The sequence below is a fragment of the Lagopus leucura genome, unplaced genomic scaffold (assembly GCF_019238085.1).
Source record: "Lagopus leucura isolate 7727_CA_CO unplaced genomic scaffold, USGS_WTPT01 Super-Scaffold_100004, whole genome shotgun sequence".
Lineage (NCBI taxonomy): Eukaryota > Metazoa > Chordata > Aves > Galliformes > Phasianidae > Lagopus > Lagopus leucura.
The window spans coordinates 37,917,581-37,938,020 of record NW_024962264.1 but is presented as its reverse complement, the minus strand read 5'-3'; the positions used below and the strand labels follow the sequence as shown (position 1 = coordinate 37,938,020).

The window sequence follows — 20,440 nt, the reverse complement described above, 5'->3', positions numbered from 1 at the left end:
TGTGACTGAACCACCTTATTATTTTCCCCACCAGCTTTAAAAAACACCTATCTTCCTGCAGCCTTTAATTTTATTTCCTTATGAAGCTACTCACTATGATCAGTGCCGGTGATCTGGGCAAGGATGCGAAAAGAGCGTGACTGGGTAGTGCCTGTCCGGGGATGCCAGTCTTCAGTGTCTTCGATCAGCCGCTTCTTGCTGGCATCGCTGTGAGTAGGGGTGTGGTAGAACTCCGTATAGGTATCCACAATGTGCTTCCGTGGTGGGCTGTGTTTAAGAGAGAAGAGAATATGAGCTAAAAGATTCTTCAAGAATCATCTAGGTTAGGGTAACTACAAAGACATGGGCAGATCTGGCTTTTCACAGCATTTAAAGTCAACTTCTGAGTTTGAACATAGCAGTGAGCTCTACAAACACATCTGAACACAGACTCATTTCTCTGAACAAAAATACAATTTGATAACTATTCTAATCCAAATAAAATATTTTCTTTTATATCATTACTGGAACATTTGAAACTGTAAAAGACAGTATTATCAAGATACATATTTAAACATTTACCGTTTGGGTGGGATTTTCCTTGGAGATGACAGAATAACACAGCAAGAAAAAGTTTTCCCAGTGTAAACAGGAAAAAGAGAAAAAAGAAAAGAAGAAATAAAGTAAGAAGTTTGAAACAAAAAAAGTGCAGCTAGTTATTCTACTGAATTAATTTTGGGGGAAAGTATATTGAAAGGGCATTGAAATAATAGGTGAATATGCTTGTTTTAATAAAGTCCAGTAGTCTATTCACTTATCAAGTGTCTTGGACAAACTCTTCCCTTCATTCACAGGAGGCAAAAAACTGCGCAAGGCCACCCACACACACAAAGTCCTTTGCAATTGGTATGACCTGGATCATAGCTGGATGAAAGTGTAGGTAAACATGCTCTAAAGCACAATGGGAAGCTACAGAGTCTTGATACCCTCTCCAAAAGTAAAAGAAAATGGGGTAATGATTTTTATCTGAAATGTTTCTCCTCAGTATGTGCTATTATATGACCAACCCCTGAACAGTGGACTTCGGTGAATACAGGATTCTGAAGCCTTACTTTAAGTAACTGATCTAAAGAAAATGTAACGGCACTGATAGCTTAAGAGCAGGTAACAGAAAATTCCTACTACATATATTATTCCTAAATTCCATATTAGTTATCTCAAAGCATTAATCTCTCAGAACCTGTACCTGCACTCTTTTTTTTTTTTTAAACAAAGTTTATAAGAGATGACCTGTGCAAAACTAGCTCCTAAGAAATTATAATTATATTAAAAATATAATAATGAAATAAAAACAACCCAACCCTTTAAAAGTTACTCCTATTTTTTTGCTACTACTTACTGCATCATTAATGTCCGAAGTGCTTTTGGTAAAGATTAAAAATGTGAATGAGAATTTTGTACATTATTAATTGCCATCAGGAAATAATTAGATCTGTTCAGTGGAATGCATTAACAAATACTTCAGCTTAAAAGAATGGACAACATTTGAATGATAGGAAACCTATCATTCAAAATTACAGCAAAAGATTGCATTTAAGGACACACAGCATTAGTGAAGGAAATGTGCCTCGCCAGGTTACTACAGAGGGAGGGGTATAGGAACAAGGACAGTGGCATTTCCAGGATGGAGTAAAGTAAATCCAAAGAAAATGAAGTAAAGCAATAAAACAGTTAATAGTGAGAATCAAGTCTGAAAACTAAAGAAGTACTTAAAGGTATAGCATTACATGGAAATGTAATTATGTACGTGCTGTAATAGCATTAGAATAATATTATTGACTGCATTCTAGCAACTGTCACAGTGAATTAAGTCCTTCGTATTTGATGATAATGGCATGACAATTAAAATATCCTGCTGATTTCTCTCCTTTTACTTTCTTTCTTACGGCTTAATGGTCTACTAGTAATGAGCCACTGAGGCACAAGGTGGTGCCAGAGGCAAAGGAATATTCGATGAGGCAGACTGAGCCTTGAGGCTCATTCTTGAGGCAAGAAAAGAAAAAATAAGCCAATAAAATCACAATAAGTCATAATCATATCCCATGTCATTCTTAATTTTGTGGTATGAATTCAACATCTGGCCTTTCATTCCAGACTCCTCAGATCATTTGCCTTTTTATACTGTATTTCATCATTCACCGGTTGTGTTGCTGACACCAACTAGCTATAGGTGCATCAAGAATCTATCAATACACACAAACACAGCACAAATGTTTTGTGGAATAGTTTTAAAAAATACTGCAGTTTAACACAGTGAAAAGCAAGATCACATCATGTCCAATGCAGACAAATCATTTATTACACTAAGTAGTTATAAGGAAGCTGAAGCCGTTTTGCCAAAATTTTAAATATAAAACTCTGCAAGAGTTTTATATAATATTGTTTTGTTTGCAAAACAAAAATACATGCTGGTTATTCCAACAACAAAAAAAAAACGACCATAATTCAACTCCAGTGCTGTTGATACTAACTTTGTCATTGTTGTTATCTGCAAGGGAAAAAAGGTATTTGACTTGTTAATACATTCTCTGCTACTTGAAATATTACAGGACCTTCCAAATCCAAGTTCTGGTAGTCACATAAAGAGTCAAAACTTAAACCATCAAGAGAACCTATAAAGGAAAAATTTAGCCCACCTGAACTTAAACTGAGTGAAGCCTATGAACATCTTACCTTTTTTAAAGCAGCAGGCACATTTTCATGTGAGAGTTGGCAAGAAAGTAACAACAAAATTTAATTGCACGTAGCCTAGTGAGGACAAATTGCTCTCTATTTATGCCAGGAGTAAACAAGGAAAAACAAAACTTCCTGAAGTGAAGGCAAATAGTTTACGTACCAAACATTATTTGAGGGAAGTGAGAAGGAAGGAAGGAAAAAAACAACTTCTGAGTATTAAGCTAAGTCTGAAGAATTCTATTTGCTCAGCAGTGCTATCTATGAGCAAGATGCAAGTATACAAGAAGTAAAATGGAATTTATTTCAGACTGATCAATAATTTAAAGCCTTCACTATTATATCACAAGCGTCAAATTCCACATTAAATGGGGTTGTGGTTTTACATAGCAAACTTAGTTAACTATCACTGTAGAAATGTAAGTAAAACAAAGTCAGTCAGGCAGCTGCAGATGAGCATAATCTCTTTAATATTTCTTTACTTGTTTCCTATTTCAGGATTGCAAGACTAGTATTTAATTCTTACTTAAACTGAGCTACAGACTTAAAACACTGTCGTAGGGAAGATATAATACAGTTTAGCCAATTTTCTTTTTTTGTTCCTTTTCCGCTGCAAACGTCTTCAAGATTGCCCAAACTAGATAAGCAAGACTGGCAGCAAACAGGAATTTCCCAACCTACCAGCCTCAGTCAGTATTATTCACCCATCTCTAAACATAAGGCAAGGAAGGTATCAGCATGCATTTAGTCATTCTATCTTGATTGTTAAGTGCTTACACCTCCAGCACTTCCTTCCAGAAAACTTAATTTTGTTGCTACTGTTCAGCTTTTTCAATACCAATTACTACTTTTGAATGCTCCTTACATACTATTCGATAAAGACACATTCCTGGGAAGACAAAGACAGTCTGGCAATGTGTATTCAAGAAGCAAGTCCTTGGGATCTCCTGCTCTCGTCCTATCACTAAGCACTATGGATTCCTTCCATCATCTGTTAAAGATTGGCCTTGAAGGCACCATGACAACAGAGTAATATAAAATCCATATGGGCAGCATTATATAAATATGCATATGGAAAATATTTGTACTGCAATTTTAGGGGAATAGGCGCCTAAATTTTCCTTTCCAGGAGATGATTACTTGAAACTGTGATCTTTTATTTTAGCTGATATGGATGGCTACTTTTCTGCAGATTTCCTCATATACTCAGGCCGAGAGGAGATTGGATGAGATGTGCACCAGGCCTCGCCCTTTCCCTTTGAGGAATGGGAAATACTAATAATAAGTTTTAGGCTTCAAGTTCATGAAATTGAAGATAAGTCAAGAAAAGTCAAAAAGCAAGAAGACAGTCATCACAATCAATGCTGAAGGTCAACAATCCTTCTTGCCAGGCGGCTCTGCACCTCCAAGTGCCTGCTGCTTTTAACCTCTGCATTGGGACCCAACATAAACAATGAGACAGGTGTCCAAATGAATGCTGGGCTTGTTGCACGGTCTGAAAACACATCATGACGCAACAAATTTTGGTGTGGCCTGCTGCAATTGAGGTGTGACACTACAAATGGACATATTTTCAGAATTAAATCCTCACAGACTCAGCCCTTCAAAGGCACCCCTTTCTGAAGGCACACTAATTCCTCAGAAATTTGCTTCTTGTAATTGGACAGCACACCTGAGATGTGTTTTACTTGGCACTTGAACAAGCTCAGCTTTTTTCCTGCGAGGAAGAGACCCTCACAGCAAAAAAAAATCCCACCTACCCATTTTGCTGTTTATTGTCACCCTGGTTCTCTCTGAATCCTCGTCGCAGCCCCTCCGCTAGCTCCTGGGTGTTGTCGCCGACATGGCCGCCTGGGGCGGCATTGTGCGTGGCAGGCTGCCGTGGGACATTAACGGCAGGTTTAGCAGTGCTTGGCGTGGGCGGCCGCCCATCAGCATTAGGCTTGGCGTTAACATGCAGTCCTGGTGCAGCAAATGGGGCCGGGGTGGGGAGCATGGGTGCCGCCTGGGCTGGGGTGAAGGCAGAGGACGGTGACGGGATGGAGGTGACTTTTGAGGAGGCCACAGCTCCGAATGGCCTCGGGGTCTTATTGTAAGCCACACTGGCCATGGCAGTGACTTTGGATGCAGCAGCAGAGGCAACAGGCACAGGCTTAACTACTTCTTTAGGTTCTCCCTATGCAAGATAAAAAAAAAAAAAAAAAAAAAAGAAACACACAAAACCACACCAACCACATGCACATTCCTCAGCAGGTATTTTCAGTGCTGCTGAGGGAGATAACCTGCCTAGCATGAAGCAAAGAGGAGGTATGAGCATCATAGAAGCAAGTGAGAGTGCAGTCAAGAAATCTGTGGAAAAAGTGAGCCATGCATTTAAGAAAGGGAATGATCTGTGCGTGCATGGTCAAAAATCAAAGACCACGATGCTTAATTTTCTCACTGCATCCAAAACAGACACTACACAAATCAAATTCAAGACAAAGTTAAGCACTGCTCCACTGCAAAACCCAATGGCTAATTCATGTGGAAAATATTAGTATTTTTAGAAATCCACATTCCACTTCCAAATCCAGTTTGAGAAACGCACATTCCTCATAAGCTAGGATCATGTGCGTGCGTATGAACACACGGTATACATTGATCTGTTGATAGGGGCCTGAAGGGAGGAACCAGGGCCCTGAAGCTCATTTGTCAGAGGCCAGTGCTTTAGAACCAAGTTGGCTTTTCTAGTTGCACTCTGCTGACTACAAGGACAAAAGTTTCTCCAGCCAAACTTCAGACCCACTCCTGTCCTTACTTGAGACTCCAGGACCAGGTGCCACATGAGCGGTTGGGTCACAGATACATAACCCAAGGTCAACATGGGTTATAGCTTCCAGATGGGAAAAATATAAGACTGATAACACTTGATATACTACAGTCATGTGGGAAAAGAAAACTGTGGTTATCCCAGGGTCAGGGATGCAAGAAAGCAACAGTTTGTTCTTTTTTTCCCTCTTTCTATAAAGTCATTGCCTTTAGAGCAATGGCAGATGAAAATGAAAAAGAGTTTCTCCCTTCAGGATATAGACAAAAATTCAGCATTATCTTTCAAAAAAGTTCTAAAAGCTAGAAGATAACATTTATTTATTTGTTTGTTTGTTTGTTTATGGATGCTCATTTACCAGGTTTCTCAATTCTTTTTGGAGAGAAAAAAGATGTGGAAATAAAGCGTGCTGTACTATTTAACAGATGGGTAACAGTTAGTGCTACACGCTACATTTCTTGGTTGTGATGATGAACATACCTTTGGTACATGAATAAGATCAGGTTTTGTTGCAGAAGCCACCCTGGAAGAAGAAAAAAACATATACATAATTACAAAAACAAAGGCTTCAATATTTAAGTATTTCCCTTTCCCAACTCACCACATATGCCCACAGATTTATAAATTGTACCATTTTGTTTCCTTTAAAGGAAACAAGAAGTATTCAAGTTATATATCTGGTAAATACAGGACAGAAGGAAAAACAAACTGGATGAACTAATCCAGACGCAAAGTTAGGAACTCTGGCATGCATCACCAAGTGCTATTTCACTTAGAAATTCATAACATCATATCACCAGAAAGGAGACATTAGTTGAAATTTGGTTGTTGTTTTCCTTCCTTTCATTAGAGGATATATCATGTAACTCAAAAGTTCTGCTCAGATAAGTTGCATTCTCAAGTGCATAACCCTTATCTAGGCTTAAAACGGAAAGCTTCCTTTTAAAACAACAACAATCCTTCTGAATGACTTAAATTAAAAAAATACAGCGTGCCACTTTTGGTACTCGGTCTTCAAAGATGAGGTTAATGTCATTTGAATTCCACAGCAGATAGCAAAAAAAAAAAAAAAAAAGCCTTTCAAACAATGAGTGCATTGAAACTACCACTGGGTGGTAGGAAGCAAAGGAAATATTGTAACGGAAAGGATGAAGATAAAGAAATGACAAGTTCTGAACTGGTAACATAGGACAGTAAAAGAATCTCATTTGTTTTTGTTTTTGTATTTTTTTTTTAGATTTGCAAGTACACGTGTGCAAAAATACACTAATACTCTACAATTTCACAAAGACAGTCAAATCAAGAAAAAGTTCAACCCACTGACATTTTGTCTGATAACATCACTGCTGATATACTTCAGCTTTCTGTTGATGTTTTGGTAGAAAAGTGGCTTCCTGACACATTTCAAAACATTTCCGGCCATATTTGGTTGCTGCTCAGAAAAGCTGGATCCTTGAATGACTGAAGAGTTGTTATATCCTGCCTAAAAATTGCACAACTTTGACTTCCTAAGAACCTTCTAAGCAGGTGCTCACAGAACTGAAGCTGAATTAACATTTCTGAAAGATACTTTGCTGCTGAGGAAAAAAAGAAAAAAAAAGAAAAAAAGAAAAGGCTTGTTTATTTTGAGATCAGCAGAGAATACATTTTCATTAAACACCTCTATTGTATGAGACAGATTTGAAGTAGGCATACCCAGTCTGCTTAACTGAAGCCTTCTCAACTCTTAACAAATATCTTTTTTCTTTTTTAATTGTTTAAAATGTTTACTCCTTCCCTTTAAGCCATCTAGTCCTCAGTGCTCATCCAATTTCAACAACAGCCTTTCAGCCATTCAGGTTCAGGAACTCACTTATAAAAAAGGGAGATGCATATAATTCACATGCTACATTGGCAAACAAGCTGAAAAAGTGATAAAACAATAACAAGCAGGAAAAAACAAAGCACAACTACAGAGTGCAAGATCATCATCTTCTGCACTTTGCCTTCATCATTTGTGCATCACAGCTGACACACATCATGTCCACATCAACAATAATTCTCAGAGAGAGGGATTTCCCCACTCTGAAGAAGAGCTCTGTTCTCCTGTTTCCCACAGAGTTTCCAGCCTATGAGAATTCTGGCCTCCAGCCCTCCAAAGCACCAGGGTGCATCATTAATCACTCTTAATTGCACAGTTGTCAATTTGCAGCAACAAAAGCAACATAAATGTAACAACACATATGGAAGCCTTTTCTTTTTAAAGACTAGAGTTAGCAGGAAATATGCATCTTGTTCTATGTTTTAGGTATGCATTTGTTAATAAACTTGGAACTTTTAAAATATGGATTAAACTAGCCTAACGCTTAGGAGTAGTAAGATATTCACTACTCAGATCAACTCCTTATTTCAGAGCTGAGAAGAAAAGTTTCTCCTTGCTTATGCTCGATCCTGCAGTTCTGATCTATAAGCAAAATGCATCTTTTTCTTGGTTGTTTTAAAAATAAATAAATTCCAGTTTGCAGCACAAGTTTGCTTTGAATTCATCATAGCATTTAGCAAAATTTCAATCCCTGCTTCTAATTTTCAAAATTCATCCACCAAGAAGAAAAAAATGCATTAAAAAAAAGTCTTGATAACTACACTGTTCCCAATGTTCTTTTATTACTGGAATCAGACAGCAGACAGCACAACAACTTTAATTCCCCCAAACATACTTGAAACAAGGATATAAGTCTGTATCCCAGACATACTTCAAACACTTGGCCATGTCAAATTCAGACCACTGTCAGACTAAAATCTTTTATTTATCCAGTACAGCATAAAGAAAATGCTCATCCAGCAAACTGAGCCACCAGGATCTGAATGTGAAAAATGTACAGTGGTTAGACAAGACAGTACAAGAGGAAATGCATAGTTCAAACTGAAGAGCAAAACATGTCCAATACATTTAAGAAACTAACTGCTTCAAGGATTACATCTCGATTGCTGTCCTTGGAAATAAATACAGATATTAAGAAATCTGCAGAGTAAAATGAAACATTTTAACTGCACATTCTTGATCATTTTCTTAGCTGTTAAAACCTAGCTTTTCACCTAGCAATTTCATGCTATTTTGATTAAACAGAGTGTATTAATACCTGACGATGCAGGCTTCCAGAATAAGATGACATTCTTGTCTTGTTAATACTCATTAGAAAAGTAGAACAGCAGGGTATTTTCTGAATGATTTAAAGATGGCAATTCAGTATATTAGCTTATGTAAAATTCTGGTTATGTACAAACAAAACAGACACAAAAGCTCAGCAATAAATGCTTATTATAAACAGTGCACAAAAACCACAAAAGACCTTCCCTAATGGCTGCTGGATTGAGTTCCAGACTGCATTGTTAAGCTTCTTATAAATTATTTTAGACAATGGAAATACAGGCAACATTCATCAGTTAGTGACAGCTGGGATGCTGAAAATGAAAATGCACAATATTTTTGCACTTCTCCATCAAAGTTGTTTGTTCTTTCAATAAAAGGGCTATACTTAGTCTGCATAAACAGTTCATTTCAACCAGAAAAACATGTTCAAATTTACTTTCCCAACATCCTACAAGCTGTTTCTCTCCAATGAATACTTTTGTGACATTTAATGTAATTCCAACATTCAACTTCCAGCACAGCCTTATTAGGAAAATGAATTAGTTTGCTCATCACTGTAAGTAGCGTGCCCAGCAAAAAACATTCATTCTTTAAATTCTCCTTTTATTAATTCACTCTTCCAAGTATTTCACCCATTGAGAAGACATAATACAACCAAATCCTTTCAAAATTACTAATACTTGGAAACCCCCAAGTAATGCTTTGAGCTGTACAACTTGGTATAATATCTCTAAAAATCAGTCATCAATATAAACACCATAATCTCACTGATGAGTGTTAAGGAATTAAATTTAAGGCAAAACAAAATTTTTCAGAGGCCCCAACACCCAGCTGGTAAATCTGGTAAACCAGAAGATACCTTTCAGAGTATTTCTCCTCAATTCCATTAAGGTCCCATCACTCCTTTAAGGTAAACCTCAAGGAGGTAACTTACACAACACCAGCATTCATACAGGTACTGTGTTTTTGGCTTTTTTTTTTTTTTTAAACTCTGGAATTTAAAAGATTGCTTATGAATTTTAGTCTCAGATACAGCAGTGAGAGGTTGCAAAATTTTAATTAGCAAAGTGAAGTCAATTTCTGCAAAATTGGATTTGTTGGTCTGAAGTGAAAAATTCTAATAGGAGGAATGAAGATAGATTTTTTTCCCCTCTCATTTTGAGAAAAGAACTCCTGTTCCCTAGCTGTACAGTCAGGACAGATTCTGGCAGCAGATACAACATCCCTGAAAAGTCAATGCTCAGATCTTCTTGCTGAAAACCTCAGCTTTTAATGGTTTTGCCATTGTAGTCCGCAGTTCTGTTTTGCTAATGTTTTTGACTCATATATTTCTAGATATCAGTTGACAGGGCAGAAAGCTAAATGCATTTTCTTTTCATAAATTAGCTGGCCTGCATGAAAACAAGAAAATGACAAGCAGAAAATACTTAGCATTGTAAATACTAAATTATGACTTTTACTAGGGGTTATCTGAATAAAAACAAATGCAGATATAATTTAAAGAAAGAAAAAAAAAGAATAATCCAAATATATTTTTCCCTTAGTGCAAAGCCCTTTCCCTACTGCAGACGATTCAATTTTTACCACCTCTGCATTGCAAGAACAGAAGAGCATTCTCAAGCTTGCTTCTTGTTGCAGTATATGCAGAATATATCAGAAATGGTTGCCTTATGTAAATAATTTCAGTCATCTGCCAGGAAGGAAAATAACATGCAACTGCACTTCCCACAACTTGTAGGATTGCACACACTGTGCCAGGTGGCACAAGTTGGCATGCTGGCATTTCAGAGACATTGCTGGGACAAATATTTGCAGCCCAGCAACAGCAGCCCTGTGCACATCCCCATACATGAAGAAGAAGAGGCAGAAAAATTATCATTAAGCAGAGCTAGATGAGAACTGGAAAGCACTACAGTCACTGTAAAAGGGAGATGACATTTTTTACTCCTTTTTAAGAAACACTGCAATGTTTTCAAACCTATAATTTGGCCATCATGCCTGACAGTACACTAACAGGCTGCTGTAATGGCTATATCACTTTCTGTCTCCCCTAAGTCATTCTTTTTGTTCTAGTTCAGTATGCTAGTTTTCACTTAGCTCAACAGGTGAAATCATAACAAATATGAAAGGATGAAGATTGGATGCCCATCTGCTTTTTACAAAAATAGTGGCAATTCAGACACCATATATAGTAAGTCTTAGTGCTAATGTCACATTCTTACATTACAAGCTAATTATTACATTAAAAATGCATATTTCTTCTCTTGCCCCATAAAATCAGTCAGTAAATCTTGCTTCCAGGATCTTTCAAACTTAAATGTTAAAACACAAACTCCAGTGTGCTTCTAATGAAATTTCTGTGGATACTCAGTTTGCATCTGAAATGCCAGAAAAGAGCTGTTCAGCCAGATGGGTGATTTTATTTACTTATTTATAAACAACTAGCATCTTTAAACCCAACTTTGAAAGAGTTGTCATTTAGAGCTTAAGGCATCCCATCTTTGCTGAGCTATATCCAATGGAATACTCCTAGAAGATTGGCATTTATTCCTTCATAGGTTAGTACATCAAGATAATATTTGTCATCTCTGAAACAGTGCTTTCTTACACATAAGCTAATGTTCCTAGGCTACAAGTCATTCAACACATATTCTGTTTTCATTAAGTTTAAAGGGGGAGATTTAATATAATGTGCACGCCAGCATTTTGCATCTGGCATATACTATGTAATACCTTTATATCCGCACACTGTGAGCCCTCCCAGCACTTCAGATGAAGATAAAATGAAGTCAAGTAAAAGAAAGAAAAATTATGTCCTTGTTTTACTGCTCATTTGATAGTTGGCCAAGCCAAATGTAGATCCTTGAAATTTAAATAAGGTTTGGGATTTCATTATTACGTGTTAAAATAAACAGTGCTGACATTTTAGGAGAGGAAGAAATTGCCTTTTGCTTCGGTATTCCAGCCCACAAAGGATTAGTTGTTTTCAAGACCTCCCAAAGGCAACCACTGCTCATAGTCTCATTCCTGTGGTCTGTGGCAGCCCTACTGAATACATTTGTAAAGAAAATTTAAGTGCACTCAGATAATATTTTATTTTATTAAGACAAAGCCAAAACCAAACTAAAAGCTAAGGAAGAAATGCTGTGAAATACATCTCACTTACCTTCTGACTGACAGAGATTCACAAGTACTTTTTAGAAGTAGAAGTTTAAAAACCTGCAGGTACCATGCATACGATCAGGAATGGACCAGGAGGAGTATATTTGTCCATACCTACTTATGATTCCATGACCAGAACTGAGACAGGAAAAGTTCCCCTGCTACCAACTACGGCCTTTGTGTTACATCTGCATACAACTCAGGGTGTCCAAGTCCTGACGTCTACTTCAGGTGGCAAGAATCTCTCCTTGCCACAGCTTTGCTACTCACAAACAATGGAAAAATAATATCTTGTCTATTAGACTTGCCCATGCATTCCCTTCAGCAACAGTGATTATTTCTATCCATTACGTCTTGTTGTAACTATTTACTATTTGTTCTTATTTAGCATTTCTAAAGCTGCCTGGTCAAGTAATGTTATCCACATAACAGTTAAGCGCAAGTATCAAGATGGAACAAAAAGCCTTCAAGCAGCTATACCTCAACTTCTAGTTTTCTTAAGAACTTCATAGATCTTAACTCTAACACAGCAAGCTACATTTCAAAAATAGCCAGCTTAATGAAAAGCATAGATCCAGATAACTCACAGATCATCTTCTTCCTCCAAAGCTGCTTGACTTCATGTTGACTTCAGTCTGTCATCAAATCCAGGTTGTAATTTAGGAGATTTGACACTACAACCCAGTATTTTTTTTCTAGTGCCTTCCATGATATGGTGACTAATATTTGAATTATCTCCTTTGTACAAAATGCAGTTTAAATAAATTTGAAAGTATAGGGGCATTTTTTTTTTAATTAGAAAATTCATGACAAACAGCTATTCAATCCTCAATATAACATTATTATGTTGTTTTTTTTTTGTTTGTTTGTTTTTAAATCTTTTTTTCTTAATAAGTGTATGTTTGGGAAGGAACATTTATTTCAAGTTTTATCTCTCAACTGAAGAATCTGGCAACTTAGAGAGCCATTAGTCTACTACATCTTCTATCCTACAGAAATTAAATTCTTCTCTAAAAAGCAGGTCACCCATTAGGTTTGTGACAAACTTGGAGTGAAACATTATGGAAGCACACTTAATAGGATGAAAGCTCAGTGTCTGAGATGTCAGGCAGCTGTAACAAAGAGGAGCCATGTCCTCCACTGTGTCACCAAGAGCAGGAAGCAGCATCACTCACACAGTCCCCAGCAATGTCTCCCAGATGTCTTCAATCTACACTCATGCCTCCTGTTTCTTGTTGACTCAGTGATCATACTGGAATGCTACAGCTTCTGAATTTGAGTCAGTTTAGCTCTGCACTAAAATCTCTATTTTACCATCAGTAATAGTGTGGTGTTTGGAACTGCATATCATCTCAACCATGTGGATATACAAAGAGCCTTCTGCAATTGTATGGTTGGCAGAATGCTACTGAGCCTGGGACTAGTCCAGAAAAGACAGATACAGCAGAAATCACCAATAAAGATGCACAAAACATCCAGGCTGTCCCTAAAAGGAGCACCACCCAGCTTCCTCTCTCCTGTCCCTCTGCACCACACACCTGGGGTGAGTGGGAGGTATCAGCTGCAGAGATAGTAGAGCTGAAGCCCTACAGACACTCTGGAGATTCATTGCAGGATGAGTTTAATAAGCATGCAGTTGTCAGTAGCTGACTTCTCCACCTTGCACCTACCTTCTGTCTTTGTTTTTCTTGACTTTTATCACTTCCATGTATTGTTCATATGTTAAATATATTTAACATCACCAGTTATGGAGGTTTATCATTTTGAGAAAAGTTGTGTTCCATTCTGACTAACCAGCTTTTTTTTTTTTTTTTTTTTTTAAATTGCTTTAGATTACTAAAAGCTTTAATGTAAAGAAGTCTTATAAGAAAACCTCTAAGGATCATATCTACATTTTAGGGTATGGAAGGCCTCAGCTTAGCCTTGGCCCATAGATCTAACCACACCTATCTCCAAGGGATACCAAAGAGAATCAGCCAGAGTCTGGAGCTAGAAATCGTCTGCTGTAAAAGCTAAGCAAAAAAGATCAACTATTTGAGAAGACTACTGCTCTTTAACTCCTGTAGTCAACACAACAAGGAACTAATTATAATGGAAACTCTCCCACTGTTTAAGTAAAGGTGCATAAAAGCACATGGTTTTAACTCTTCTGGTTATTTGCAGCAACTGGGAAAGAAAAGAAAAATGAACAGTGCCAGCTGATTCAGACTCAGTAAAGAGTTTTCCCTTCTCACAGCCTAGCTTTAGAAAAACAGCTTTTACTGCTCAAAATACTTAGGGGATACCATTCAAAGCACTCATGCAACACATGAGGCAATTAACTGTTTTGTGAGCAACTAATCACTGATGCAAAATACTGACAGTAACAAAACTTGCAGAAATCTTTTCACCATGCTGAAACCATTAATTCTGTTCTAAGGCAAGACAGAAGTAAATAACTTGTGACAGGCACGATAAATGTTTTTATTACCTCGTGGGGTTTTGTGGTTCTGTGCCACAGACATGGCTTACTACTTACAATAGCCTGGAATTTTTCAAAGGCACTAGTTTAAAAGAAAAAGGGGAAAAAAAAGCTTTCTGAGGAGTCTGTCTGTACTGGAAAAAAATATTTGTATTTTATTTTATTTTGCCCCCCTTGCAGGTGAATAACAAACTAAAGCAAATGAACTAAAAATTGATCTGGAGAAAGAAACCTTCATTTCTTTATGTCCTACAGTTCTGCATCACTGCAACTACCTTTCCTCCCTATTGAAAGCTTGTAGCTTGACAGTAGCTACCACTTATCTTTCTGTTAAAGAGTGCAAGTGATGCCTCTCTAGTAAAACTTTTAGTGGTTGCTCAACAATTTGCACTTATCTCCATTTCAGACCCCTAGAAGAATACATATACCTGAAAATCTGACAGCTTTTCCCAGCATTATCACAAATCCTATCTGTCTTAAGCTGTTATACTTTCAAGATACTACCACCATCTTTCAAAAAACCATACAATCTTCAATTTGTTCTCATTACATTGTCTACCAGAATGAAGTAGAAAGTCCTATTGATGAGTCAGGGCACTGCAATTTTGATTCTCAACAGATGAGAGATGATCTTGCATGGCACAGGACTGGTTTTATTTAAACAGTGTTTCATTTTTTCCTGTGGGCAGATGCAGGAACAGTTTATCTACCACCACCAATCAGTTCACATATTTACCCTGTTTTTTTTTTCTCCCCCTAGCTTTTACTTCCTGCATTCAAAGAGATGCAAACTACTATCTGAAATTAAAAAACAAAGCATTTACTTGCTATATCTTATTTTAGCACTATCTCTCTCAACCAACTTGGACTATTTTCAGCATATAAAGGACAGAGACCATTTTTAAACCATGAAATCTTCTTTTAATCCATTTAGAGACAACTGTCCCTTGACAGATCATCACATAGCCTTTTATAATTAAAGAATGTCTGCAAGTTGGCATCATAAACCTTGCAGGTAAGAGAGATGTGCTTTTCAGAGGCAAATAACAGCTGTTGGGCAAGTGCTTTATTTGAGGAAAAAAAGTGTAAATAGAAAACAAGTAACATCACTTGTGGCACCTAAACAATGAGCTAATTCATGTTTACCAAAGAAAAAAGTGATGAGCAGATCAAGGTAGGTTAAATTGGGGTGTCTTTGGGTCAGACAAGGTGCCTGTACTCAGAGAGAACACAAGGAAATTATTTTTCTCCCACTCTTAATATTCAGATAACAGGAACAAGATGAAGTTGATTTTCAAAAAAAAAGCGAAAAAAAAAGCCATTAAGTATATCACAATCAAGACATTGTATGAAGTATGAAAATCTTCACATTTTCTCAGAAAAAATGATAGAAGTTCCACTCCCAAATGTACTCACATACTATTCAAACTCACAGGTGAGAAGGATCGCATTTTAAGAAATGTTTCCATTTTCCAAAATGTAAGCTTTTCCATTTCTCTAGCCTTGGCCAGGAACACAGGAAGCACCACTGTTCACGCATGGCTGCCAAATGACTCCCAAATCCCAAGGCTACTTCAGGTTCTGGGAAGGAAACCAACAGTGCTTCGAAACTTTTTGATCAGAAAACTTTTGGACTTGGGTCAAGCAGCCATTATTTAAACCTGCTGTCTTTCTGGCAGTCTCATTAAGCTATTGAATTCAATGGGCGTTTGACTAATACCAGCACTGGAGAATAAAAAGCAGCAGCAAGAAAGCTTTGCCTAACATTTGCATAAAGCTGTTGCTTCCTTGACTTTCTGATGGGTTGTTATTAACACGTGGAATTATTAGGGAGGATGAGGAAGAACTATTGCTCAGTGTCCAAAAGCAGTACAGGTAGTACATTCATGTTAGTCTTGAGATGCATGCAATCAGGTTGTTTGCAAATCAATTACGAAGACAAAATGAGATGTACACTTCTACGTTCACATGGAGCACATACAACTTCCAAAGTGAAATTTCTCAGAGCTGCGGCCTTTCCCTACGTCTCCTGGTTAAAGGCATTGATAGTTTTGCTACTGGCCTTCTTACTGTGAAAAAAAAAAAAAAAACTTTTTGCAGTTGATCCAAGGCTATTAAAGCTTTCCTCCAAGAACAACTCCAGTAGAAAACATGGCAGAGAAAAACACAATCAAGGCAAATTTTTGTGCAGGCAGTAATATATGTAAGAGCCATCTCCCCTCAACTTCAGATTCAATTACTATGAAGAGATCTTTGAGCGCTTCATAGCCTCGCACCACGCAAAATTCAGTCTGGTTGCTGGTATGTACAGCTTTAAGGGTTTTGCTTTTTCACTTAATTGAATATGGTGATTCTTTCCACAGAGATCAGACTTGCTCTAACCCAGTAGCCATGTTTGGCATAAAAACAAGGGAGGGGCAATTTGCAAAACCAAAACAAACCCAACAATTCTTCCATAACTGCATCTTTCTAATAAATACTTTGTACAGCTCAAATTATCAATTCCACAGAAAAGGGTACACATAGAGAGAGACAGCTTATCTTGACAGATCTGAGCATCTCATCTTCCAATATTTTCACCTACTCCCATGCAAAATAGCTCAAGGTTTGGCCTGACACTTTTTGGGCTTCTGAGTAACAAGCGGCCAGGCACATCATGCAAACAAAATTGATCAAGGTGAAATAGAAGAGTGCATATATCTTTAGCTGTACTGTGCTTTTTGTAGATATGGCTAACACCTGGGAGGACGTTTTGCAGCAGCATACTGGACAACATACACATAACCACTGGATAACTTCACTACAGCGACGCTTATTTCCAAATGCCTAAGATCTCCAGGGGAAGATACTATTTATTTGCTATAGGAAAAGGACTTTGGATCACTTTTTCAACCTCTATGAGTCTGCTTATGCCGAACACACACTCCCTTAAAACATAACCAAGGACTGATTTACTCAAATGAATGCATCCCAAGTAATTCTCCATATCCTGAAGAAAAGCATACCAATATACCCATGAGTGATCTTTGGACCAAACAAATAAATGTATTCAGGGGCGTGGAGCAGTTTTAACAGCTGCATTGTTCTAATGCAGCTGTTACCAATTACTGGCATACGTGGTGAGGCCAGTCTGATTACAGCTTGTTTCATCTATATATAAACGCAGTATTTTGCTCCTCAAAAGTTTGGCATTCAGATGGTAACTGCAAGGCTTCAAAACTGAAGTCTATCTGTTATGTCCCAGCTGGCTATTTTGAAGCGTGCCAACAGAATTAAAATGTCACTAAAGATCATGCCACTCTCTGAGGTATCTGTGTTATTTTAAGACTTGAAGATAAACTGTGGCCAACTTCACATTGTTTCCTTAAATTTTTCACTCTATAGCTAAGAATGAAGCCTAAAATAAATTAATGATACCATAACATGCATGCTGACAAGTCTCTGACATTCAAAAAGGTACTGGATAGGTTGCACAGGTCAAATTAGGAGTGGAAAGAAGAGTTTCATCCATAGCAGTGAATGGCAAATCACACTGGAGACCATTTATACAGATAATCCTACATCCTTTTTCAACAGCACTAGCAAGAAAATCTAATGAGAATGGTGTTAAGGAAACATTTAAATTCTTTACTTGAAGCACAGGAGTTCTGAAAGCACTGGATCAGATTACAAATGTTCTTTAAAAGTAGTTTCATGCTAATTTGCTTCTGAAAATTATTACATACGAATGCTCTTTTTTTAGTAAAAGATACTGAGGTGAGCCACCAAAATACTTTTCTTGGGTCTACTGTTATCTCCAAGAGAAAATGTGATAAGCCACATGTATGATAACCTTTGGAGAGCTCCCACTAGGGCTGGTCCTCAGGACTAAAACCCTTCATAAAGGTTTTCTGCATCTCTAGAACTGGCCAAATTTGAAATTACTGCAAGTGCTTGGGTTCCCTTAATCCCGCAATGAAACACTTCCACATCCAACACTGTAGATGATGGAGTGAGGGCGTACCATACATACCACAAACTTGGGCCATGGAGCCTTTCCCACCGCCCCCTCTTGCTTCCTTGTGTGGTCATTAGCAAACCACAGTAACATATAGCAGGGGATAGTATTGGACCACTAATAGCACATACTGTATCTTCTGTTCCACATTTTACCTAAATGGGTAGCAGTCAAGTCTGATGGATCCCCTTCAAGAAGGGCAATAATAAACAAACAAAACAAAACCAACCATAGATAGGCAGGCATACAGATTTAAAAAAAAAAAAAAAACTGAAAAATTCAAAGAAGCAACAATGATTTAGTGACTCATGATCAAAGTCTTCTGTGGTATTTAAGAAAAAAAACCACAACAGCAAAAATCAGCAACTTGGTGTGTCATAGGAAGAATCAGACGAATTCTTGGCATTTTTTAAGAACAGAATCATTTGGGTGAATTACCTCATGAACAGGGCAGGGAAAAGTAAATACATAATGTTTGCAATTGCTGCAGCTCACCCCCATACTTCCTTTAAGCCTCACACGCAACGAGCAGCTACTTATAGTATCTCCTTCTAATAAGCAGACTTTCACTAATGGTAAAGTAGTGGGAGGGAGAGGAAAAAACACAACTAAGTCAAGAAAAATATTCATGATCAAAATTAAAGGTATAGGTTTAAAATAAAAATCTTTGAAATTATATCTTCAGACAGAGCCTCACAGAAAACTACAACCTTCTCCACCTCTGTTTCAAAAAGACAAGAAAAAAAAAAAAACAACAAACAAAATTGTCACAGCTTCCTTTACTCATGTCTTGATCAAAGATGGCCTGAGTCTGACGAGTATTGGTTTATGGCAGAAACAGTTCGGGTCCAGCCCCGCAAGGTATTATGTTACTCCAGGAAGCCTGCTATGTGCCTCGGGCTTTATTATCTTTAACATCAGATGAAGTCCTCTTCATTAAACAAAGAGCTTTTTTCCATCTCAAGAGAAATTTAAAACTTAACTGTATTTTATTTCAAAGCACTTTTGTTATTTAAAGTTTGAAAATAAACATATCTAAGATAGGAAGCCATCTTCCCTACTGAGATAAACCCACCAGATTAGTACCCACTTAAGAGCACATTAAATGCATTTCCGATTTCTCCAAGTTCTTTTTTTTCAAACAACCAGCGACAGCATCGAGTTGATATAATATTGGTTTTAGCACTGACATTCCACCTCCTCTCACTTGCGTGGTTGCATAACAATCTATTTTTTTGTTTGTTTCTGCTCTAAAAAAATCTCTTTCTGCTCCCTTCAATCTCTTCAAGAAGAGTAATTGGTACAAAAATACTACAAACATACTCTCTTTGTGTATGGCTACATTATACACATTGCTCATTTTTTTTATACCAGGAGAAGGTATGACAAAAATCACGCTTCTCTTGGTGTTCATTTCACTGTCACCTTAATGGGGTGATACTTTATGGATTAACAAATCTTAATGAAAAACAAATAACTTTCTGAGCTCTTACCTTTCATCCAAAACATGGAAAGGAGATAGCTGGCAAAACTTTTGGCCAAAGGACTTTAAGATCAGTATCAACAGCAGGCACATTTATGAATTTCACTAATTGAAAGGCTTGGAATGGAAAGATTACCTGTTTTTGTTCTTAAAAAACTGTTATGTTACACTTAGTACAGTACATGTATTTAGTGGCTCCATGTGCCACTGAAACAGCCTGCTCACATGGACTTGGCTTTGTATGTGAAGGAAAAATAATCTGTTTGTAATTGAGGAGCATTAGTTATCTCTGAAGTCACTGTGTTCATTAACTTTGGCTTTCTGAGCTCACACATTTCAAGAATGTATTCTACGTTCTGTTTTTCACATCAAATTTTAGTAGTTATAAGTGACACTGCGCGAACAATAAACTAACTACTCTGGTTTGGACTGTTTTTCCACCAAAAGTGAGTGTTTAAAGTTCCCTTTTCTGAAGTTCACACAGCTGCCACAATTCATTCCTTTCTGCTGAAATGTTCCTTGTATAGCAGTGGTCATAGCTTAAGTACAGGTAACAGATGAGTCAGAAGAAGCAAGTCCCTCAAAACAACTGTCTTTCAGGTAACCCATTTAATTGCCAACTTAATTATCCGGAGTTTAACAACAAACATTGGCTGGGAGGCTCTCACCTGCTGACAAATTCTCTCTGA

The 20,440-nt window shown here is 37.4% G+C and overlaps 1 protein-coding gene across 14 annotated transcripts in view; it reads right to left on the bottom strand.

The window, feature by feature from the left end:
* Positions 1–20,440, bottom strand: part of PDLIM5 (PDZ and LIM domain 5) — a 115,723-nt gene that overhangs the window by 48,686 nt on the left and 46,597 nt on the right. For 5 of the 14 annotated variants that reach the window (XM_042870911.1, XM_042870921.1, XM_042870913.1 and 2 more), the window contains exons 4-6: positions 5,999–6,041; positions 4,473–4,888; positions 95–267 (exon numbers count right to left, since the gene is read on the bottom strand). In XM_042870911.1, the coding sequence (XP_042726845.1) occupies positions 95–267; positions 4,473–4,888; positions 5,999–6,041 (632 nt within the window). Of the gene's footprint in view, positions 1–94; positions 268–561; positions 580–2,510; positions 2,528–4,472; positions 4,889–5,998; positions 6,042–20,440 lie in introns of all 14 variants that reach the window. The other 9 variants (XM_042870916.1, XM_042870924.1, XM_042870920.1 and 6 more) reach the window with 4 other exon arrangements.